Source organism: Enhydra lutris, unplaced genomic scaffold (assembly GCF_002288905.1).
Source record: "Enhydra lutris kenyoni isolate GAN:26980312 unplaced genomic scaffold, ASM228890v2 scaffoldscaffold4, whole genome shotgun sequence".
Taxonomy (NCBI): domain Eukaryota; kingdom Metazoa; phylum Chordata; class Mammalia; order Carnivora; family Mustelidae; genus Enhydra; species Enhydra lutris.
Genome location: NW_019154088.1, coordinates 7,328,066 through 7,353,859, shown reverse-complemented (window position 1 = coordinate 7,353,859; position 25,794 = coordinate 7,328,066). Strand labels below are relative to the sequence as shown.

Sequence of the window (25,794 nt, the reverse complement as noted above, 5' to 3'; positions counted from 1 at the left end):
TAGTATTTCTTCCATTCTAGGAATACTGGTTTGCCCAAGGTGCCTTCTCTAACTCAGTTTTCCTATTTTTCCCTGTTACTTACCAGTGACAATAAAAAGGCAACTGTTCCTTCCATTCTCATTTCCTCATGAGTAGCAAGAGCAAGCTGTCTGCCTACATTCGCTATTCCACATAAACTTTCAACATGCAACCTTTACAGTTATTTCGTTAATGTAAAAGAGGGGAAGCCATTTCCATAAGTTCAACACATGCTTTTGGTGAATCACGAATGAATAATTCACTAAGGCAACATCATGGAAAGCACTGCTTTGGTAAACATTCAAGACAAATAAAAAGAGCAGTGACCAGACTGTAAGTTTTTTGTGTTGAGATAAGAAGACAGCACTGTCTCAAGGAAATTTCTGGAAACTACTAAAGAAATATTAGATCCAGGTTTTAGAAAGTTCAGTATGATAAGCACTATAGAAGCCAGAGAAAGTTAGGTAAAACTGGGCCATGAAAAATATTAGGAGACTTATCTGCAGTAATACAGGCATCTGCAGTAATAGAGGCAAGAAAGGAGAGATGTACAGAAGAAAGGAATGAAACAGAATCAAAAACAAAGAGCACTTGTTTGAAGAAATGGAAGAATCACAAATTCCTAGGTCTATGACTATTATCGTTGCACTATTTGATACCATTCACCACGTCCACAAAAAGTTCAAGATCTTACATAGTGTAGCATAAAATCTTAGCCAAAATTACAGATTAGCTCTACTTTAAGGATACTCAAGATTTAAAAGTCCAAACATATAAACTAAAAGGCCTTATCCAAATAGAAATCTTAACTCAAATGTTACCTACTTCTCCTCAGTAAAACCTTCCTTGGCTATCCAATCTAGTTTTAACAAACCTCCCTACAAAAAACTCCCTACCTCTTTTTCCCTGACTTGTTTTTTCCCCCTTAGCACTTAGAACTGTCTAGCATTTTATTGCATTTATTCTACTATTTCTTCGTCCCTCACCAGAATGTTGCCTTACAAACTGGGACTTATTTATTTACATATCCCCAGTGTGTAGAACAATGTCTAGCACACAGTAGCTACTCAATAAATACTTGTGACATGAAAGACTCACCTTTAAAAAGGGAGTATTCCCTTTTGATAATGTGGGATTCAATGAATTTCCTTTAGTGCAAGGTAAGTCAAAAACTCATCACATACTGGCAACTGAAATATGAATGAGAGTGGTATGAATGACTGACAAGAAAAATTCAGACTGGATTAAAAAAGAAAACAATAGGAAAGATACTGAAGCCCGAAGGAGTCTAGTGAAATTGGGAGAAAATTGGAGGTACAAAGTGATAGATTAAGCAGGACACTCTAAGAGCAAGAAAAGGGGAATAAAATAGTAATGACATATGCAAAGAAAAGCAGCCAAAAATGATGATGAGGCTCAGAGGTGTAAAAGTTGGCTACAGAAAGGAACTGCTACGGAACAGATGAAAATGAAAGCTAGAGGATGGTGATCTAAATGGCACAGTGTCAACAGAGGGATGTATATACATGGGTGATAGAGGAATATCCTGTAAGAGGAGTAAGGACAAGAAAAATCCTGAACTATCTCTACTCCCACTGCCACTTTTCCCCCAACTCTGTGGTATTACGGTGATAGAACCATTATCTTCCAAGAGACAGAGCTGCTGAATCCTAAGCAGAAAGTTAGTTAATGCAATTGGTTTTCAGTGGAGGAAGAGTTCTGTAGGACTGAAGTTTCACAAAGGAATAATTCACTGAGGTACAGTGGGAAAGGCTAAGCAGAAAACTGTTGTTCTGTACTTTTATAAAGTTCAATCCAAGACAGAAAGATGATCCTTGATCTTCTAAGGTTTCCAATGGTGGAGAGTGGGTAAGTTTCATTTTTTAAAAAGTCACTGCTATATTTTAACTATTTTATTTTCTTCCTAGAAATAAACATTCTAATTTTGTTTTAGGTTCTGGCAACTTAACTGGAAAGAAGTTCCATTTTTAAAATGTGCCTTTTTAAACAATAGAACTAGTATCTTACAGGCATTTTAACTTTTATAACCATTTTTATCCACAACCCAATTACTTATTAATCCAAAAAACAATTCCTTTAATATCTGGCAAATTCTTAAAATTTAAAATGCTTCTTATTTTTCCTTTCTTCATTTTAATATTACTTTGTCACTTTAAGCTTTTAGTTATATCTATAACTTTGCTTTGACATAGCAGTGTCTTTTTCTTGATTTTACAGAGTGTTTTTAAGTAATCTAGATGTTGTAAGAATCCTACGTTATCTTTCTATATAGCCTACCCCATTTCTTGTTATCTCCTAGTATATAAGCTTTTAATAGCATAATACATTTAAATTAAATTTGTAGTATTTTTATTGTATACTACATAAAATATTCTAAATAGTTGTTTCAGAATCCATAACTTAAAACTGTGTTGAGTAATATTTAAGCAAAATTTTAAATACTACTGATAGTTTGTTCAAGTACTCATAAAGACTAAAGGTATATATAATTTAGTGTTCAAATTTATATATCACATGCAATTTAGCTAAAATGGTCAAATAATACAATCTATACATATGGTAAATACTTTGATAAAATGTTTGCCTATAAAATAGGACTGTCATATTAACAGAGAAGGGTCACTATATCCAGTGAAAACTGTGAATGCAAAAGAGAAAGTTTCTATCATGGGAAATGTGAAGCTCGACAGTGAAGTTAAGCCAAATTAACAGTTAAATTTTAGTTAGCATTTTTTAAAATGTGATCCAAGATAACACTAACTTTTACTGAAGAAACCAAGGCTATAAAGATTTAGAAGGAAATGGAGGCTACAATTCATATTAAAAGAAAAAAAAAAAAGCAGTTCTGAGAATCCATCCTTGTCAAAAACTATTCCACCCATCCCCAAGTGTCATTATTACCTAATTAAAGGTAGTATTTCATTACCTTAGGCTGTAACACCAAAGCCTGGTGTTTCTTTTGAGTTCCTTCTCAATCATCAATAAAGTATAAAAGTCGATATAGAGCAGAACTTTCCAACTTTTTCCTCATGCACACTTAGAAAAAGAACATTTGTACGGCAACAAGGAAAGAGGAGGAACTGCTAGTGGTGAAGAGGCAAGCAGTTTGGGAGCTCCAGTCACTTTTACCTATTCATGAGCTCTAATTTACAGTATGAAAGGGTAGGCTGAGAAATAAATTCAACCTTTGTAAGCATCATAAAAACAGGCAAGTTATAGGTAAGCATCAGAGGAAATAACTTCTAATCTCTCTGAATGAATGAATGAATGAATGAGCACTGACCTAATTATACAAAAGGCCATCTTCCTGAAAAAAATCCCAGGGAGCCTGCTCTTTATCTGAGCTCCCTTTCTTGTAAAAGAAGAAGAGGAAGAAAAAGAAGAAGAAAAAGAAGTAGCAGCAGCAGCAGCAGTCGTAGTGAAATATAACCCTTTGGGAAATGTAACAAGACATTTTTAGTATAGTAACTGTAAATCAAAGACTGGAAAAAGTCTTCTACCTAAGTGCCTATATTTTACCTTTGAGAAAAGCCACCTTTCTTCTTCACTATTGTTAACCAGTATTCTGACTAATACACACTCTTTAAAGTATTATCTAGTATTTCTTTTTTAGCTACCCAAGTATTTCTTTATTACTTCTTTATTAGCTATCAGATTACTAACTACTGATCATTTCTTAGAGGACACAAGTTTTCTCGTAGGTATGAAAGGCAGGTATCTCACTTCATTTCTAGAATTCACCTAAGGTAGAAAATACTAAGATGTGACTCACATTAAAAAAATGGGTACAGAACACAGTTTTTACCAAGTATCTTTTACATGAATTGCATGGAGATAAGTTAGTTGCAGTTTACTCACCAAGGATTTTAAAGAAAACCATCATTAACTTGGGAAGACCTTTGTAAACTTACAGGCAGTCATAATTTACTTCCTTTTTAGATAAATCATGAAACTCAAATCCAGAAAAATGATTAAAATAAAACCAATTAATGAAAACATCAATAGATAAGGACATTAATGATCTCAAAATGCAGTGATAATGAAAAACGTATACACTTCAATTCTGTTATTGCTTCAGAATTATCTTGGTCAGATGTGCATTACCCAAGAAAGGGGGCCAAATAATGTGCTTATTTCAATGTCCCTGTCCCATTTATCTTGAGATTCCATAAGACTGCTATTTTCAATTCATCTCCAGGTGTTACTGCCACTGCCTTTGATCACAGAAGTCCCCATCACCTAAACTCTTCACTATTGCTAATCCCTACAAGAAAAGTGGCAACCTTTCAACTGAAAGTAATTTTCCTTTTATGTCTACACAGAGATATACTTATCATCCTTGTTCACAAATAAGATTCCTCTAGGCAAAATGGTCAGGTGAAACAAGAGATGTTCTGATTCCTAGGTCAGTGCTTCTATCAGGAAAACCTATCTTCTTGTTAATCTATTATGATTCTATACCCTAGGATTAGGTTATGGGCTCAAATTAAGTCCTGACAAGGAAATAAGTTTTTGTGTGCTCTTTCTGAATCCCAGTTTTATTCTCACTAGCTTTATGTCAAAGCCACACTATAAGCAACCACCTGATCCATCAATCTGAGCTTTCTCTGACCAGCTTCACTCCTAGTTAATGCAGATTTGGTCCTGTATTTAATTATCCTAAAGTACACTGTCCACCATCATTAATATAACTAATATTCTGTTTCACTCTGATATTCCTTTTCTCTCCTTCACATCTAGGTCATCCTTTCCTTGTTTTTATGCTTTTTCTAGCAACTATTTTCTCCAACTCTTTCTCCACCTTTGACTTGTCTTTTTTCCTATTTTTACGAAATTAAAACATGCCTTAAATCTTCACTATTTCATTCAGTTACTAAAATCTACAACCTCTCCTCTAACATTTCCATTATTATTTACTCAGAAAGAAGCATAAAATTCCAGGACAGGTCACCATATGCTCTTTCTTAGAAGTTTACAAGTTTTATTTAAATAAGCATTAGTATGCCACCCACCATCTTATGCAAACTCAAAACCACCTTTAAATATTTAAACTTTTAGACACAGTATATTAAATTTATTATATACACTTATGACTTCAACTGGGGTTTCCTACAATCCTAAAACCACATTCTGGTTAACTGAGATACCTTGTCAGGAATGAATCATAAACTCAAAAAACAGAGTTGGGGGGTGCCTGGGTGGCTCAGCGGGTTAAAGCCTCTGCCTTCAGCTCAGGTCATGATCTCAGGGTCCTGGGATCGAGCCCCGCATCAGGCTCTCTGCTCCGTGGGGAGTCTGCTTCCTCCTCTCTCTGCCTGCCTCTCTGCCTACTTGTGATTTCTATCTGTCAAATAAATAAATAAAACTAAAAAAACAAAAAAACAAAAAAAAAAACAGAGTTGGAAAGCTTTCAAGAAGATTTAGGGTAACTCCATTTAACTGAGGCAAAAACTGGGGCATAATTTGGGCAACTTTCTAAATTACTAAAAATAACTCAGTAATAAAAATACCCAGAAACCAAACCAGAATTAAAAGTAGATTTAATCAAAATGTTCGTGTATTGAAAGAATTATTTGGAACTTAAAACACATTTTCAATAGAAATAACATTACTAATACTAAGTAAATGGGCTTACAAACTAGTCCACAATTACATATTTGAAGGGAATTCTAGCTATTTTCAAGAATCTTGGAAATTTTTGGCATTTTATTCTCCTTTTGCTTCTAAGTGTGTGCTTTCCTTTTGCTTGATGCAGAAATGACATTAACAACACTGAGCTTCTCAGGTATGACTGCACTTGTTTTTTGGCTCACAAATGAAATAAAAAAGAGCTTTCCATACCAATTAAAAGAGAGTAAATACCTAACATTATCAAAGTTTAGATTCAAATTTTAAAATATATAGACGGAAGGAAACTCATCTGGCTAAAAAAAGTAGTGTTAAAAACTAGTCTGGCAAACAGGTAGACTTAGGAGCCCAGAATAACTAGATTCATAGAGAATGAAGAGAAAGAACCTGAGAAAAGAACCTGCAGAGTAGGAGCCAGTAAAATTTTCTGTAAGGTTCCAGATACTTATGGTCTCTACAGCAACTACTCAGCTCGGTCACTGTAGTATGAAAGGGGCCACAGAAAAAATTAAATGAACAAGCTAGGCTATATTTCAAGAAAACTTATTTATGGACACTGAAATTTGAATTTTATGTAATTTTCATGTGTCACAAAATTATTCTTCTTTAGCTTTTTTTTTCAATCATTAAAAAAATGTAAAAACCATTCCTCTTTTTTTAAACTTGAAGTTGTTGTTTTGGTGGTTTTTTTTTTTTTTTAAGTTTAATTTATTTGTCAGAGAGGGAGAGAGAGAGAGAGAGAGAGCATGAGAGTGAGCACAAACAGGGGGAGTGGCAGGCAGAGGGGAAAGCAGGTTCTCCGCTGAGAAAGGAGCCCGAGGTGGAACTTCATCCCAGGACCCTGGGGATCATGACTTGAGCCCAAGGCAGGTGGTTAATAGATCGAGCCACACAGCTGTCCCTATAAAAATCATTAACTCGTGGGTCTTAAAAAAACAACATGGTAGGCTCGGGTATTCCCTGTGGATTATAGTTTGTCAACCACTAGTCTAGGGGAGAGTGAGAAAGAAGGCAGGCAGATTATACTTGGTTTAATAACTGGGGGGACTATTCATGATTAAACCTAATAAAAAATGCAGCTCCTTTCTAACACAATACATTAATGAGTCCCAGCTGCAAAGAAACAGGCATATTTCACTGTCCTAACATTAAAAAAGCTTAGAAATATAATCACTGATCCTGGGCAAAAATCATTCTCCTAATGGTACGCTAATGAAAACTTTAAGTAGATAATTCATTCTACAGAATCTTAAAATTATAGCAGTAGATAAATTACTCATTACCATTTTGTCCCTGAGTCGCTCTCCACGGATAAAAAAGTCAGCACAGCCATTCTCTTCCTGGTGAGGGACTTTGAAGACAGTGACGCAGCTCAGTCCACTCCCTCCAAGTGGTAGCCATCCACCACTTGAGTCATCCCGGGTCATCACCACAGCTCGCACTCGTGCATAACTATTACTAAAACAGATGCAAAGATTAGAAATTAGGTTTTCCATAAACAAGAAACAGCCAAGCTGTCAGTCTTATTTGAAGAAATAAAAAACCACATTAGTTAATGTGTGGTAACTAAAATGTTTCCTATTTCCATGACAATCCACAAAGTAACCTACTTGAAGGTAAAAAACCACAAACTAACCTAAAAGATCAACCTTTATCTTGAAGACTAACCTTACAATAAAAGACTGCAAATACTGTATTTCAATTCATCATCTGAGTAGTTCAAGCACATCTGATTGCTGTGGAACAAGTCATAAAGGACCCAGAGACAAATATTGTCAATCTACACAGACCACCATCAAACTTGTCTATTTATATCCACCTGTTGCAATATAACCAGGACAAATTAATGCTATATTTTAGCACATTTCACTGTGATATCTCTAAGTTTCTAACATTTCTAGATTATAAAAAAAGAGCTGAAACAAACACAGTACAGATACCACATTTTTTTATTTCCGCTATAAATCACACAAATCATATAAAGACAAATGTTCTGTTTCAAGAACTTATCAAGCAAACTCATCTATAGAAACTCTTCATGCTCTCTTTTTAGCAGTCTCTAAAGAGACCACATTCTAGTTCTAGCCAGAATCATTTCCCAACATTAACCACAACTGTTCTTTACATAAAATCTAAGAAATGTGTCACATAAGCTAATATTCTAGATTATTGATATCTAAGCATTTTAGTTCCAAACTTTCAATATAATAATTAATAACTCCTTTCTTAAAAGTAGCACACCTTGATAACTTCTTAAAAATTGTATTAAATAAAACTTAAACTTGTCTTGGTTACTATGACGATCAATTGAGGTTCTACGTAACAGTTCTGTGCTACTTTAGTATCTTTACATGTTCCAAGTGTTAGGCTGCCAGTTGTCATTTCTGTTGTCCTAGTGCTTGTCTGAAATCCTCCCAGTTGGGTTTTTTTCTCACTTTACATATTTATTTTGTTGAGGTATACTTTATATATAATACGTTGATCTTAAATATAAAATTCAACAAATTCTGACAAACGTACACATCTGCATAACCAACATGATCATCAAGATATGAAACATTTTCATAACTCCAGAAAATTCCTTTAAGCCTGCTTCCTATCCAACAAATAGGTAACCACTGTTGTGTTTCTAAACAAATAATTAGCTTTGACTGTTACAGGGTTTCAATACCCATGGAATCACCAGAATCACCATTTGTACCCTTTTCTTTTATTTATTTGACTCATTATGCTGTTATATTAGAAGTTCACACTTTTTTACTGCTAAGTAGTCCTTTCACTGAATAAATACATCACAATTCACTTATTCTTTCTTGTGTTGATGGGCAATTTGGATTGTTCCTAGTTGCTAGCTATTATGAATAAAGCTGTTATATAAATATTCTTGTACAAGCCCTTCTGTAGACATATTGCTTTCATTTCTCTTAATATAGAAGAATGGAATTGATGGTTTACAGGATAGTATGTTTAACTATAAAAGAAATTAACAAACTGTTTTCCAGAGTGGTTTTATCATTACACATTCCCATCAGTAATATATGATAATTTCAGTTGCTCCATATCCTTGCTAAAATTTGGTGTTTCCAGTCTTTTAAATTTTACTCATTATACTGAATTTACAGTGGCAACCCATTATGGTTTTAGTATCAATTTCCCTGATGACTCATGGCGTTGAACAACTTTTCATGTGGCAATGGGCCATTTATATGCCATCCTCTTTTTAAGTCTTTGGTCATTTTTTTATTATGCTTTTATTATTGATTTTTAGACATTCTGTATATATTCTTGGCCCAAGTATTTTGTCAGAAAGCTGTATATTTTTTTTAATATTTTTTATTTATTTAACAGACAAAGATCACAAGTAGGTGGAGAGGCAGGCAGAGAGAGAGGGGGAAGCAGGCTCCCTGCTGAGCAGAGAGCCTGATGAGGGGCTCGATCCCAGGACCCCGAGACCATGACCCGAGCCAAAGGCAGAGGCTTAACCCACTGAGCAACCCAGGCACCCTGAAAGCTGTATACTTTTAAGGATCACTGTGTTGTGGTTGAGTTTATACTTTTAAAGCATCACTGTGTTGTGGTTGAGGAGTTTAAAGTCATATTTTCACAAGTTGGATCCTGGCTCAGCAACTTACTAGCTGTGTGTCCTTGAGAAAGTTACGGTATATACCTTTAATAATTGTAAACAATGCCTGACACATAATAAACAATATTTAAGCATGAATTATTATTATTACTAAGACAAAGAACTAAAATTGTAGTAATCATCCTGGTAATTCAAAGCCAAGAAGGACCTGGGAAAAGATAAAATTTACACAACCATAATTCTCTATTATTGGTGTCAAAATGAATTCTTTAAGGGAAGCACTATAACTTTTTAGCTTTACAGGTTACTGTTCTAAGCTTTTTATTACTCAGTTACTCCGAGGCTCTGATTCTTGTCTGGACCCCATTTTTATCAATCTTCATCTCAGAGAACTGGTCAGAAGAGGTAGGAGTGCATAGCATAGAAGTTGGTATAACGCACGTATCAAATTGGAGTCTTCCTTTTAGGACAGACTGGAACAAGTACCTCTACTATAAACATGACATGTATACCCAGAAGCCAGGGAAGCTTGTTACACTGAGAACCAGCTTGGAGGTAAAGAATCAATACTAGACAAAGGTCATTTGGTTAGTCAAGAATTTATTAGGATACCCCAAAAGCACAGCACATAACCTGGACATATTAGGTTCAGATTAAATGTTTGTGAACTGAACTCCTTCATTTAAAGGTCAATATTTGAAGTTCAATGAAGTCACAAAGGTAGAACTTGGATTAAAACCAAAAATTCAAGTTCCCAACAAGCACTTAAGTATTTATTTTACTGTAAGATCCTGACTCTTCGTTCTCATCTAATGTTGTAGTAAACTGGGAAGTTTAAGAACTTTATCCTAGGTTCTACAAGACTTAGAAACCCCAAAGAGTAAAATAACCCGTATGTAGAAGCTCAGGTACATTTTGACTTCAGAGTGTAAGAGTAGTTAAACTCTTTAAGGCATAAACTCTTATTTTTTCATCTTTGAACTTTATTAATTCTCATTTACAATTTGTGTAATGCTTCTCAGCATTATTTTATACTTTAAAAATATAAAAATATCCATAAATAACAGTATGAGAAAGCATATTAAAAACCCTAAGTAGTTATTTTAGGATGGTGAAGTTTGGCATTTTCCCTTAATTTCTGTTTCTTCAAGATAATTTTATAATTAATATTTACAAGATGAGTGATTTAAATATAGAACTTACATTTTAACTACGTCTTGGCTTTATTCAAGATACTGTAAAAATAGAATGTCCTGTGTATGAACGCTTTTTCAAAAAAAGCATCCGTAACATAATTCTCTTTGTTAACCCAATTACTTTGTTTTCTATTTTATAAAGTGCCACCTAGAAGAGACATATTGTCCTCTCTAGAAAAATCAGATAAAACAAAGATCTCTTTAGGAGAAGAGTAATAAGGCTGCCTGATTCACTGTTCACTTTAATACAATAAAAGAAGTTTTCAGCTGACCAGTAATTTATATACTTTTTTAATCTCACTATACCAAATACGTCATTGTCTCCCTTAATTATTCAAGCTGATCCTTCAAGCTTTAAACTATCCCAGAAGCTTATGTAAGTAAATCTGTATTCCCCCTACCAGAGCCTTCATTAGTTTATAATTTAATAACTCAGCTTCCAACTTTAAGACCTAAGACTAGAATCTGTACCATAAAATGTTTCAAGTCGTTCCATAAATGTGTGGGGTGGGGCTTTGGTGTTTGTTTTTAAAGACAGACCTTCCTTCCTGCCAAAGTTAATCTTCTCACCTGTGCTTTCAATTATTATAATCTCTTTACCTTCAAATGTCTTCTTTTCCCAAATGAAAGTAGTTAACTTTTATCTAAAACATGCGACCTCATCTAAAGACTGACCTCATCTAAAGACTAATGGCAGTTCTTACAAATTGTCATATCTGCCTTTCAGTATAATAAAATTTATACTTGTAATCCCCTCTTTCTTTAGATAAAAGTAATTTTAGAGCAAGGAACCAAAGTGTATTGTTCTATTTAAAATAATAATAAACATTTCCCCCTGATCCTGTAAACAACAGAAGCCCATTTTAGTAAATGGGGAAAATAAAGAAAAATAATACTCGCCATCATACAATTAAAATCTTTTTTTTTTAAAGATTTTTTATTTATTTATTTGACAGACAGATCACAAGTAGGCAGAGAGGCAGGCAGAGAGAGGAGGAAGCAGGCTCCCCGCTGAGCAGAGAGCCCAATGTAGGGCTCGATCCCAGGACACTGGGATCACAACCTGAGTCAAAGGCAGAGGCTTTAACCCACTGAGCCACCCAGGTGCCCCCATACAATTAAAATCTCAAGAACTTGTTGGATTTTACTCTCTGTGTCTCATATTTGTAATCTATTAGTCTATTAGTGTAAGACAACAGCTATTTATGATGACAATTTGTTGTTACTGCTAAGAATCCAACAATTTCCCTCTTGAGCTGCTTTAAATATTTAGTTGAAAGGCACTTCTTCTCAGTGATTTATTTAAAAAAGTCAAATTTGACAATAACTACTTCTATAATTTTCTGAAATAGTTCAAACTAAAGCTCTATTCTTCCCTGTGGTAGTGGACTACACAATAACCACTTTTCATCCTAGCTTTTATTCTAGTAAAACGAAGAGGCTCTTATTGTACAACCTAGCTGGGTTTCATTTATCTTATTCAAAATCTAAATCGTATCTCAACTGCTAATCTCTGATCTCATCTGAACAATTGTTATCAAATATATCCTTTCACCTATAGTCAGCAAATTAGAAAACAAATGAACAAGTACAGGTGAGAGGTAATGTTGGATTGGCCTTGGGTGATAATAGACACAAGAGGAAAGAATTGATTTGGGTCTGGTTTTTTTTGTTTGTTTGTTTGTTTGTTTTTTATTTATTTGACAGAGAGATCACAAGCAGGCAGAGAGAGGAGGAAGCAGGCTCCCCGCTGAGCAGAGAGCCCCATGCGGGGCTCGATCCCAGGACTCTGAGATCATGACCTGAGCCGAAGGCAGTGGCTTAACCCACTGAGCCACCCAGGCACCCCAATTTGGGTCTGTTTTGGTGGAAAAGCCCGGAGGACTTATTGATGGGATTAAGCAAGTGTTCTAAATTACCTAAAATTCTTAGTCACCATGACCTTTATTTTCTAAAATTTTCAACTGGTACTTCAGTAAAGTTAAAGGCAAAAGAAGAGGACCAAACATGAAGATAAATTTTGCCTCTCTTATATTGTTCCATGTAGTTTCTTTTGAAATAGTAGTACTGTATTATACATAATCCAGAATAACTCTAAAGCTGTACATTATTGTATTTTGTGGCAAATGCCTATTTTGGTTGCATTTTCAAATGTGCACATTGGTAAAACATTTCTTATCAAATCAGAGTACAGTTACAGAAAATTCTACAAGCCCCAATACTCTAATATGCAAAATGTCCTTGGCCTAAATATGGCTGTCATTTTTAGTTTCTTTTCTCCCTTATACCATACTCTTGCTCCGTTATTACCAAGCCTATTATATACATCTACCCAAATACCTTCTTGCTCTCTTCATTCTTTCTGTATTATCTAATTTTCAACTGAGTTGTCCTTCTATTGATTTGCATAAAGTCTTTATATTAGCGATGTTAATCCTCTGCCAGTTATGTGAATTATAAGCATCTTCTGATCTGTGGCTGCTTTTATTTTTGTAAGGTCTTTCGAAGAACAGAGCTTTTCTTTCACCATGGTGAAATGTATTTCTTTTCCTTTATGATTTGTGCTGGGGACTTTCTATAAGATCTCGTACAAACCTATTTTAAACCTTTTACATTCTATTAAGAGATAAAACTTCTTTTTCTTATATTTTGCTTATTTATTTGACAGAGAGAGGGAGAGAGATCACAAGTAGGCAGAGAGGCGGGCAGAGAGAGAGAGGGAAGCATGCTCCCCGCTGAGCAGAGAATCCCACACGGGACTCGATCCGAGGACCCTGAGATCATGACCTGAGCTGAAGGCAGAGGCTTAACCCACTGAGCCACCCAGGCGCCCGAAAACTTCTATTTCTTTTAAAAATCATTTCAGCAAACAGAAGTCTCTACTTTCTCTGAAAGTAAAAAAGTCCTTAATATCACCATGTCTGGCAGAACAAATACTCATGCACCTACTGAATTATACCCTATGATCACTCACGAGAAATTAAATCCAGTTTGGTCTTTGTTTCTCAGCTCTACATGATTCGGTTTCCCCTGGGCATGGCAATCAAGTCTGCTATACATACTGCTGGTGAACTGAGACCCATTTTCATTAACTTCTTTTTCTATTTAGGGTCCACTATGGTCCAGTATGGATTTATACCAGAAAACATCCCTATCCCATTCCAAAGCCTAACCCAACCTCTAAACCTTCCTACTCTTCCATGCTTTAACACTTCTAGGTGTATCTTTTTTTTTTAATTTCACAAAATATTGAATATTACTTCAAACAGACCTCAATTATATTTTCACCACAACACTGCCAAATTATTACAGTGATGTTGCCAATACACCTCATTTACGCTCTTACCTAAGAAGTTCCCTACCTAAAGAGGATTTTTTGGTGTGTTGTGCGCTGATCTTTATTTTTTTAAATTAACATATACTAATTGTTTTAGGGGTACAGGTCTGATTCATCAGTCCTATATAATACCCAAAACTCATTACAACACATACCCTCTCCAATCTCCATCACCCCGTTACCCCATTCCCACCCACCTCCCCTTCAGCAACCTAAGAGTATTTTTAATATAGATTTACAAAGCTTGGAAGTACAGACAATTTTATAACAAGGAGAGAGTGGTCAGAAATTACGTAGAAAGTCATAACAAATTTAAAATATATTTATACAGACAATTCTGATTATCACTACGTCACAATACCACAACTATCTGTAATGGAAGCTGGGAAATAACAGCCTATATTTCCAGGCAACCATATGCCCATCTAAAAACTGGGAACACTATTACTAGTAAAACAGAAAAGATACTCAGGACTAATTAGCAGTCTCTGGCAAATAGGTAAAAGGAAAAAATTACAAATAAAAACTTAAGACCTTGGAACCAAACTGCTCTCAGAATGAAGTACAGAGGTATGCTGGGATAGGACCATTATTTAATGACCAATAGGCAATGAGAAATGTATACATTTAGGAAACAGATTCAAGAAAAAACCAGAACTGTACAAGTCATTTTGTTGTTTTGTACAGTAATGGTTCTTAAATTGGAGGCTTAGGATAATCATTGATACTACTGAAATTGTGATTAAAGCTACAAACTATCTCCCCTGAAGAAAATACAGATAAGACTTAGAAAAAAAAAAATCACATTTGAATACAATTTTGGGATTCACAGTTCTTGCAAATGAGTTACCTGAACACTGGCTGGAGTGGAGTTACATCATCCTCTCTTAAACAAATCAAAAAATTATTACATTTCCAAGGAAATGAAATATACTAATATCCAGAAAACAAAAATAAAACTAACAGAAGATCAATTAAAGAGGATAAGGGAGGCAGACAAGGAGGTCAGAATCAGAGACTTGATGCTATACTGCTTGGCTTTGAAGATGCAAAAAGGGGTCATGAGCCAATGAATGCAAGCCTCTAGAAGTTGGAGAAGGCAAGGAAACGATTCCCTAGATCCTCCAAAAGGAGTGCAGTCTTATCACCACCTTGATTTCAGCCCAATAAGATCTAGTTGGATATCTGACCTCCAGACTACAATATAACAAAACTGTGTTATTTTAAGCCACCAAGTCTGTAGTAATTTGTTATAGTAGCATCAGGAAAGATGAGGGCAGACTTTCCTGAGGATATGAAAGCAATCCAGATACAGGAGGCAAAGATAACTATTTTCCATTTCTAACTACAATAGTACCAAACAAAATTGCTAGAAATAGTAAAACAAAACAAAACTTAGAATCCCTTAAGGTTTGTTCAGTACAATAAGAATTTATATTTTTCCATAAGGAGATATTTACTGTGACAAAACATTCCATGTCCTAAACAGTATATTTAAGGTAAGTATTACCATCCAGGTATTAAATATTATTACAGAGAGTGGGTAAAGAGAAAAAGGAAGCATTAAACAGAAGTAAATCGGAACGATATAGCATTTCACAGTATAAGTACTTATTTTCTCACCCATAAAAAATACAGATGGTATTCAGAAGATAACCGCATTACTACCCATTCATCTATTCAATTATCCAGGGAACATTTATTATATGCTTCATACAGAGACAAAATTTAGAAGTTATGGTCTCTTCCTCAAAGCTCATAATTTAGTGAGAAATATAAATAGTGGGATATGTTAACACAAAATGGGGAGTATAGGAGATGACTAAAATTTACATTTGATGTGGGTTCTGAACAGCATTATATCAGGTGGAAGAAAAGCTAAGAACACTCCATGGAGGGAGCATGACACAACGAGTACACCACCTTTAAGGACAAACATCAAGTTAACTTACTGGATCTTATTGTATCAGGTCTTTCATACCATGGTCTAAGTTAGTACTCTATTTTATCACAATAAAGAGACCACAAGATAAAAATCTATCAAGGGAGTAGAATACTCTGATTTGTATTTTTAAAAATCTCTCTACGTACGACCAAATGCAGTAACGGAACTTGACTGCATCAACACTAATGAGACAGGTTATTTCAAAATTTTACAGATAGGAGCACCTGGGTTGCTCAGTGGGTTAAGCAGCTGCTTTTGGCTCAGGTCATGATCCCAGGGTCCTGGGATCGAGTCCTACACTGGGCTCTCTGCTCAGCAGGAAGCCTGTTTCTCCCTTTTCCTCTGCCTGCCACTCTGCCTACTTGTGCTCTCTATCTCTCTGTCAAATAAATAAATAAAATCTTTTTAAAAAATTTTACAGATAAAGATATAAAAGACTGAGTTTGATTATAAAAGTAAAGGTCTTAAATTACTCATTTTGTATTGGCAACTATAAACTTGGAGCAAATATTATTTCCCACACAGTAATCGCCAAAGCATCATATGGCACTGGGTTTAACAGCAAGTCAGACTTCCTAGATTCCAAAGGCAGGTGCATCATTTAAAAGTTATAATCTTGGGCAAATTAAATTACTTTGCTCTCTGTACCCCCATTCTCCTACTCTGTAAATGGGGATAATAACTATCTAACTGCAGTGTTTGAATGAAAAGTGAATGAGGAAATGCAAGTAAAGTGCTGAATATTGTACCTGGCTCACAGATTGGTACCCAATGAATGTTACTATTATAATGCCTTCATATATTAAATCAACTTTATGATATTATAATATCTGCATTCTGAAATTGTCTAAATTTATCTCTTTCTGTCTTTATGATGGCTTTGTATAATAAACCCAGGAGACAGCTTTTTACTTTCAGTAAGAATTGTTAGCCACACCTAAGTATCAAATATCAGTTCTCTAACTCTTCCACATACTGCTTACATGATGAAAACACTTCTAACCGAGTCATAAGCATCTGAAAAGTCTTCCAAAAGAAGGAGGAATAAAACTAAAATCTAAAAAGAATAAATAAAGAGGTAGTCACAAACTATCCCTTAAGAGTCAACAATTCTAGGTTCTGCTAGGCAGTATCATCAACCAACCAAAGTCTGGTTTAAAACTCTACAACTTTGTATGTCCCATGCCATCTGGCCCCACTACTGTTAATTCCCCGATTCCTTAATTACCAGCACTGATTACATGATTTCATCTTTGGAAGTACTCTTGGTCTATGTTAGAAAAGCTGAAGTATAAAAATATTCATTGTCAATAAGAGACCAGAACGTAGAAGACAGGGAACCAACATTAATATCAGAGTTTGTAATGAGATAAAAGCATCAAATGAAATATAGTAGTTTCAAAATAATCCCACAGTAGGAAAGGCCTAAGATCCAGAGGCAATTAAAAAATAAAGGGATAGGGGCACCTGGGTGGCTCAGTAGGTTAAAGCCTCCGCCTTCAGCTCAGGTCATGATCCCAGGGTCCTGGGATCGAGCCCCACATCGGGCTCTCTGCTCAGCGGGGAGCCTGCTTCCCCCTCTCTCTCTGCCTGCCTCTCTGCCTACCTGTGATTTCTGTCTGTCAAATAAATAAATAAAATCTTAAAAAAAATAATAATAAAAAAAATAAAGGGATATATTCAACTATATGAAATACATTCCTATATAGCAAAAACACCATAAACAACTGTAAAAAAGGAGTAACAAATTGAGAAAAAGAATGTACAGCATATATCTATTAGTTTTCTATTGTTGCCATAATAAATTACTAAAAACAGCAGATTAAAACAACAGAAATTTATACCGTTCTGTGCACTGGAAGTCCAAAAGGCTTCCCTGGGCTACAATTAAGGTGCAAGCAGTGTTGCATTCTTTTCAGGGTAATACAGAAGAGAATACGTTTCTTTGTCTTTTCCAATTTCTAAAAGTCATTCACTTCTTGGACTGTGGCCTTCTTCCATTCTGAAAGCCAAGGACATTGCTTCCCTCTCACCCTTTTGTAGGACATCTCTTTCTGACCAGAGTCCCACCATCAGGAAAAGTTCTCCACTTCTAAGAATGCAATGCTGTGTAGCCAGGATAAATATGAAGAAGCTCTTTATAGTGTCAAGTGAGCAGATCTCTAGGTTTTATTAGGTTTTAATTTTTTTTTAAGGTACATGAAATATGTCTAGTATGCTATCATTTGTGGGGAAAACACACACACACAGATACATGCATATGAGTAGAATCTTTATGCAACAGATTAACTTTCTTTAGCAAGAGAAAAAGAGAGGTACAAGAGTAATTTTCCTTTCATTAAATGCTCTTATGTTTTTTTAAATTTTGTACCATATGTATGTATTACCCTTTATTCAAAAATGTATTTACCAAACTCTTAAACACACACACTTCTTGATGGGCTATGATCTCAAAATGGTACCTGTCTCTGTAACAAGAGCTAGCAGTTTTTGTACACTTGTCATTTATACTACAACAATGAATTTTAAGTGGAATGCAGATTGATTTTAACAGCCTTCTTGCCCTCCCTGATGTTAAAACCTGCCCCATCCTGCACACTGAATCCCTCCCAAGAACCTGAAAGGACCAGTATCACTGCTCCCACCTATTTACAATGTGTAATTCTCCCTAATAACAGAGACTTGTTTAAATATAGCCTAGCATCTTAGCCCTCTCTACATTCCATATAACATCCCACAAACTACATCATATGCATGTATTTCTTCTAAAGATACCTGGCTCGTTAAGGAAATAACGACGTGCCGGAAGAAAGTTGGATATTCTCATGTTCGAAGTACAAATAATGAGTTTTATAAAGACATACAACCAGAGAAAATGAAAGGCAAGGAGGGAATTTCTTAGTCTTCCTAAGTCTTACACCTCAGATCAAGGTTTTGAGGAGGGAAGGCCTGAGAGGGATTCCTGGGTGGTAGAAGAAAAATGATTTCTATCCTTTGAAAGCAGACATAGGTTTAGCAGAGAGGTATTCTTATGGAATCCAAAGTGAACATGGATTATCTCTAAATTATAATACATTATCTAGTTTTATTTCTTACTTTCCAGAAAGTCTCCCCTGATGCCTATCATTGGGTTAAGTTTCTCTTATAAATGCTTCCATCATGTAAAGTGTGAGTAGAAGACTCAAAATAATTCATACTTGATAGTTAGCTGTGGTTAATAATTCCTCTTTAAAACAAAAAAGGGACACTGATTTAGGTAAGGTACATGATATCCTTGTGTATACCACTATGTAATTACACGATTAGTTCCTTTGTACCAGGTTGGAAGGCATAGTAATCTATATCTGTTTCTTGGCATCTTTAGTAAAATTTTATTGCCTGATCTTATCAGTGCTACCAGAAATACTAATGAAAAATTTGTGGGTTTATGACAAAGATGAAATAATTCTCATCTAAGTGTATCAGGTCAATACCAAGAACATTTGATGAGAGATTATCCATCTCTCCGGTCAGAGAACAGATGCATGGAGATTCAAATGACACTCATGAGGAAGTAATTCTTTCACTGTCAACACAAATAATATGTTTTCACTAAGAAATCCAGCAGAATCCTTTATATTTAGTACCCCCAACCTTTGAATATGTTGCCAACTCCTTCTATATGGTTTTATACATGTAACCTCATTTAGTAGAGATGATGAGCATTTACTTTTTCAAATACACCAGGAAGCAAGAATTGAGAGTGAAGCTTTTACCCATGCTGAGAAGGTATACAGTGCCTTGGCACTGAAGGGCAAGGAACAGAGGAATAATGAGGGTAAGCTGACAAGCCTGCATATCTAGGATGCCAATTTTTTACTGATTAGGCAAACAAGCTGAGGATGCTGAAAAGATATGGAGTCAGTGGCAGAGACCAAAACTAATCAGCAGATTAATCTCCTGAGAAAAAGGAAATATCTCTCCATACAGTATTTAAGAAAATCACCAACATGAGTATCTGGTAGTCCTGGATATGCCCAACACTTGAAAGTCCAGGAGTACCTCCATAAAATATGTATTTAATAAATGCTTGTAAAATTGAATCCAGAAATAGAAAAGAAAATCAGATGAAGAAGCATGAAGAATGCTCAACAATTCTTACAAATATATATGAAGAGTGCTTTGGGAAAAAAAAGCTCAAAGCCCAAGATGATTTAAACACTTAATCATATGAGAATCTAGTCAAAATTTAGGAGTTTTCAATGATGTAGGTACATAATTACACAATGTTAGTAATACTTCATCCTATAGAAGGATGTTTAGAGATTCTCTAAAAATGCCACACTAATCTGAAAATAAAAAGTATAATGGCAAATAGCTATTCCTAATTGTGCAACTGCAGGATCTTTGAGGATTTCAGGCATTATTCCTTCCAAATGCAACATAAAGGAACTCAATTTCCACTGAAAATGCAATACCCTACAACAGTGTGGTCTAATAGAAATATAATCCAAGCCATGTATGTAATTATTAATTTTCTGGTAGTTAGTTACATTAAAAAGGTAGAAAAGTAGGCCAACAGTGAAAATACCAGAGAAGGTTAGCTTCAAAGGCCCATCCCTCAACAGAAATACTAAAAAGCAGAGCAAACAGAATCAACTTTGTCAGAACTCTAGAAAATAGTCAAAGATTTACAGTGACCAAGCAAATTTTAAATCTAAGGGCAACTTGAGAATGGTAGGAAAGCTTTGTGGCACTTGCCCTTGGCCTAAACCCACTCCTCAACCCCACCCTCAGAGGTAATCTTAAACAGGGCAACCTGTGTTCTCAGCATGAGATCCTGGTCCCTGGTTCTGGAGAAAGCAGAGCCAGACTGCAGCATCAAAGAACTGTATCTGGTGCTCTCTGAAGGACTGACATAAGGTGCCTGCATTCCTCGAACACATCATAAGACAAACAGCCAGCTGCTGCCAAGGGTAAAATATTACAGATGGCCAGTAAAATATGTACCAAGAGTCTGGGAGGAAAAGCTGGGAGAGTTTCTTTAAGGAATTAGAACAATCAAAAACAATTATAGATTGGGGGATATAGAAAGCCCCATGCATAGCCAGGACAAAGTTCCAAAAGACTCTCTGGGGCTGACCTCTAAGCTCAGCACAAGTGGGAAGGAAAGGGTAAGGCAGCTATAAATAGCTTGGCTAAGCACTGAAGGAGTGCTGTGATACGGAGATGATCTGTTAAGACTGGGAGAGTTTTCCTTTGTTTCTTTCTTTCTTTTTAGCTCCTGGAGTTCAAGGAAATCTCTGTCAAAATATGAGATGACCCCAGGTTATAAGAAGAGAGACTACAGAGACCACACATGGCAAAGAATAAAGACTTTAGAGTTCAGAAAATTAAAATACAGCCCATGACCAGCCACAAACCTTGAAGAGTGGGAAGAATCTGATTTCCAGAGTTATTTCATTCTAATATTCAAACTCTTCAGTTTTCACCAAAAGAATTTACAAAGCATATAAAAAACAAGAAAGTCTGGGCCATTCACAGATGAAATTAACAAAAACTGTCCCTGAAGCAGTAAAGACATTGGACTTACTTATGGACTTACATAAACTGTCACATACTCAGAGTAAAGAAAACCATGAAAATGATGTTTAAGCAAAGAGGAAGTATTAATAAGGAAACAAATTATAAGGGGTGCCTGTGTGGCTGAGTCAGTTAAGCGTCTGACAGTTGGCTTCAGCTAACTTCATAATCTCAGGATCCTGGGATCAAGCCCCATATCAGGCTCCACACTCAGGAGAGTCTGCTTGACTCCCACTCTCTCTCTAAAATAAATAAATAAACCTTAAAAAAAACAAAAAAAAGGAAAGAAAGAAAGAAAAGAAAAATTACAGGAAGGAACCCAATAGAAATTCTGGAATTGTTAAGAATAGTAACTGAAATGAAAAAATTCTAATACCAGGTTTGATCAGGAATAAGAATCAGTGAGATTCAACCAAAATGATCCAGACAGAGTTGGAGAAAGAAAAATAAAGAAAATGAACAGAGCTTAAGAAATCTGTGAGGCAGTATCAAATGTACCAACACACATGCATCAGAGAATCTCAGAAAGACAAAAGGGAAACAGGCAGAAAGAGTATTTGGAGAAATGGAAAAAAAAGAAAAAAAAGAAAAACCTTTACAAATTTGATAAAAGATATAAATCTACACATCCAAGAAGTTAAACTCCAAAAAAAAGATAAATAGTTTTGAAACTGAGACACATTATAATCAAGTTGTTAAGAGACAAAAAGTCTTGAAAAGCAGCAAGAGAAAAACTACTCATATTCAAGGGATTCCCAATAGGATTAGCAGTCCATTTCTCATAGAAAACAATGGAGGCCAGAGGTAGTAGAATGAAGTAAAGTGCTGGGGGGAAAATGTCAAATTAAGAACTCTATACATAAACTATCCTTCAAAAATGAAGAAGAAATTAAGATAACTTAAAGTTGAGGTGGTTGCCACTAGTAGATCAGTTGTACAAGAAGTGCTAAAAAGAATCCTTCAGGATGAAATAAAGGACACTAGACAATAATTCAAAGCCATATGAAGAAATAAAGAATTGTGGTAGGGTTAAAGAGGGAAATACAAAGCCATTATTATTCTATTTTTGGTTTGTAGATTTTTCTTGTTTCCAATAATTATAAATCTGTATCAATGGGCACATTAATGTATGAAGATGTAAACTGTAACAATAACAACATACAGTGGACCTGTACAGGAGTACAGCTTTTGTGTGCTATTAGAGCTAAGCTAGTATCAATTTAAACTAAGTTGTTATAAATTTAAGGTATTAACTGTAATTTCCACGATAACCAATAAGGAAGTATCACACACACACACACACCACACACACACACACACACACAGAGATATATATAAAAGAGAATTGAAAATACACTATAAAAATGCACAAAAGAGGGGAAAAAAAGAGAAATGAGAAACAGAAAAGGTGTAAAATATACAGAAAACAAATGGCAAACAGGCAGAAGTACTTCATTAACAGTAATCACATGTAAATGAATGAAGTGCTGCTGACCAACTGGCACAAAGGATTTTAAAAAAACATCATCCAACCGTATACGGTCTACAGAAGACTCGCTTCACATCAAAAACTACCAACAGGTTGAAAAGAACAGATGGGAAAAAATATTCCATGAAACAATAACCAAAAGAGAGCTGGAATGGATGTATTATTATCAGAGAAAATAGTCTTAAAGTAAAAAAAAAAAGTTACAAGAGAAAAAGAAGGTCATTATATATTGGTAAAAGGGTCATTAATACAGTGTATGGACCAGAGTCCCAAACTATACAAGGTAAACCCTGAAAAAAAATGAAGAGAGAAGTAGATCTGCAGTAATAGTTGGGGATCTGAATACCACACTTTAAATAATGACTATAACATTATCTATAAAAAATGATTAAGCACTGATATGCAATAACACGCAACCTTACAAATATTACTCATACAAGTTAAAGAAGCTATACACAGGTGGCCACATATTATTTGATTCCATTTATATAAAATAACTACAATAGGTAAATCTATAAACAGAAAATAGGCTGTTGGTCTGCAGGTTGGGGAGTCACTCTTTAATGTATATGAGGTATGTTTTTAGGATGATGAAACTATTCTGAACTAGACAGAGATGGTGGTTGCACAACACTGTGACTGCACTAAATACCATTATATTGTACAATTTAAAATGGTTAAATATGTTATGTGACTTTTGCCTCAATTAAAAAAAAGTAAAAGGAGGTAAAATAATAGCATATTTTAATTAATCCAATTTTAATTATCCAACATAATGTCATTTTAATAGATGCTCAATATAAAATAATGGGAATCTTCCACTTGTTTCATACTAAGTCTTTGAAATTTGGTGCACATTTTATACACAGCACATATCAATTCTGATTAGTGCTCTATAGTCATATGTAGCTAACAGCTACCATGTTGGACAGGAAATCTAACAAAAAGATTACAAAAATAACTTGTCAGGTGAGCATATATTGAAAGAAAACATTCTTAAAATCTGGAATGCTCACTTTCTCTCATATAATAATTGGAGATAATCCCTGATACCTTCTACTTATTATAAACTGAAGTAGCCACCGAAGAAATAAATATATGTATATTCCTACTTTTCATTTCATTTCCTCTTCTGGAATGCTCTTTACACCAATATAAAAGACCCATAGCTAATACTTGTCTTACCTTTTAGAGGCTATAAAGGCTTCTCCTTCTGGTGAATTCAGTGTATTTATAATCTCTTTCATTATGCAGTTACTAGTTATGATTCCTCTAGCATTGCCCTGTATCATCTAGTTTTATTTAACCTTCTCCCATTTACATTTTAAATTTCCTATACCATCCATAGCACCTTGAATAGACCAAGAACTTGATTTGACATTAAACATTGTATTGTTCCATCACAATTCTCTTCTACTACAACTAATGAGCACTATCACATCTGCATGTCATAATAAAAGCAAAAGAACATCTGTAACATCTACCCTCTAATCAAAATCCACACAATGTGAATTAGCTACCTAGCATCTTTAACTCAAGAAAACAGCACAGGACACCCAGCAGAGCAACTTCAAGACTCCTCTTCAGCAGGTGTCCTCAGAGCGATTCACAGGCTATTCTTTAGCTCCTTAACTGATAGTTCAGTTGTGAGGGAATAAAACCCTACGGTATGAAATCATGAGTGTATAGAATCATTCCTGGCTTAAAAGCCCCAAACGGGAACCAAAATATCTGATACTACTACCATGGACATAGCTTCTTGAAGTCCTGGAAAGGGATACACCCAGGTAAAAGAATACACCATGCTCAGGGCAGGGTAAAGCTCTGGCTTTCCACCCAATATATAGCTCATTCACAATTTTCCCAGTCCACATGCTGTTAATCAATTAGCAATGCTGCCTAATAACACACTCACATTCCACTTTTATCAGGATTCCAAAGAACCAGAGCTTAAAAAATTAACCCCAAATCATTTTCCATAAAAAAGGAGAATGGAGGGGGCACCTGGCTGGCTAAGTCAGAAAAGCGTGCAACTCCTGATCTTGAGGTCATGAGTTCCAGCCCTACATTGAGTGTGGAGATTACTTAAATAAATAAAACTTAAAAAAAAAAAAGAAGAAGAAGAAGAAGAAGAAGAAGAAGAAGAATGGATTTGGTTAAGTTTTTACTATTATCTAAAACAGATTAACTGCCAATTAGATGGGACACATTCACATAAATATTTTATTTAAAGAAGTGCTCAGTCATTATAATTCATTCTATTACTATCAGCTATCAGAATATGAATATTGCCTCATTATATGTAACTTATTCATTACAACTAAGAATAAAATCAATAAAAAAATGACCTTAGTATTTCTAACACATATACTTTTTAACAATGTGGGTTGTAAATCTGAAAAGTATTGCTGCCTTTAACAAATAAGATATACTCCAACAATACATCCTCTAAAATCTCATTCATAAAGGCAGAAAAAATTCTAGTAGCATCTTATTTAAAAAGTGGACTATGGTTCAGCAGGTGAAGCATTTGCCTTCAGCTAAGCTTATGGTTCCAGGGTCCTGGGATTGAGTGCGGCATTGGGCTCCCTGCTCAACTGGCAGACTCCTTCTCCCTCTTCCTCTGCCTGCCTCTCTGCTTACTTATGCTCTCTCCCTCTGTGTCAAATAAATAAATAAAATCTTTAAAAAAATTAAAATAATATAAAATAAAAAGTGGACTGTGAAGGACCATTTTGAAATAACATCAAAAATGTACCTGGAGTTGTGGGGAGAGAAAGCAGGAGAGGAAGTTTCCAAGACCTGTCAGTCAATTTGTACTGGCACTAAGTAGATTTTAAAAGTGGAAAGGCAGGACATATGCTTCTCTGAATCAAGCATTCTGAGGAGAAAGTCTGGCAGCTGACAATGAATCAAAAGAACAGGGATCCCTTTGGGGATCAAAACAAAGACATTTGATAACATTTCTCCAAATAAGATTAAAATTAAAATAACTGAGATTCAGTTGCAGAGCT

The 25,794-nt window shown here is 35.1% G+C and overlaps 1 protein-coding gene across 2 annotated transcripts in view; it reads right to left on the bottom strand.

The window, feature by feature from the left end:
• Window positions 1–25,794, bottom strand: part of LOC111160357 (sprouty related EVH1 domain containing 1) — a 108,807-nt gene that overhangs the window by 38,530 nt on the left and 44,483 nt on the right. For both annotated transcript variants that reach the window (XM_022523427.1, XM_022523418.1), the window contains exon 2: window positions 6,952–7,126. In XM_022523427.1, the coding sequence (XP_022379135.1) occupies window positions 6,952–7,126 (175 nt within the window). The remainder of the gene's footprint in view (window positions 1–6,951; window positions 7,127–25,794) is intronic.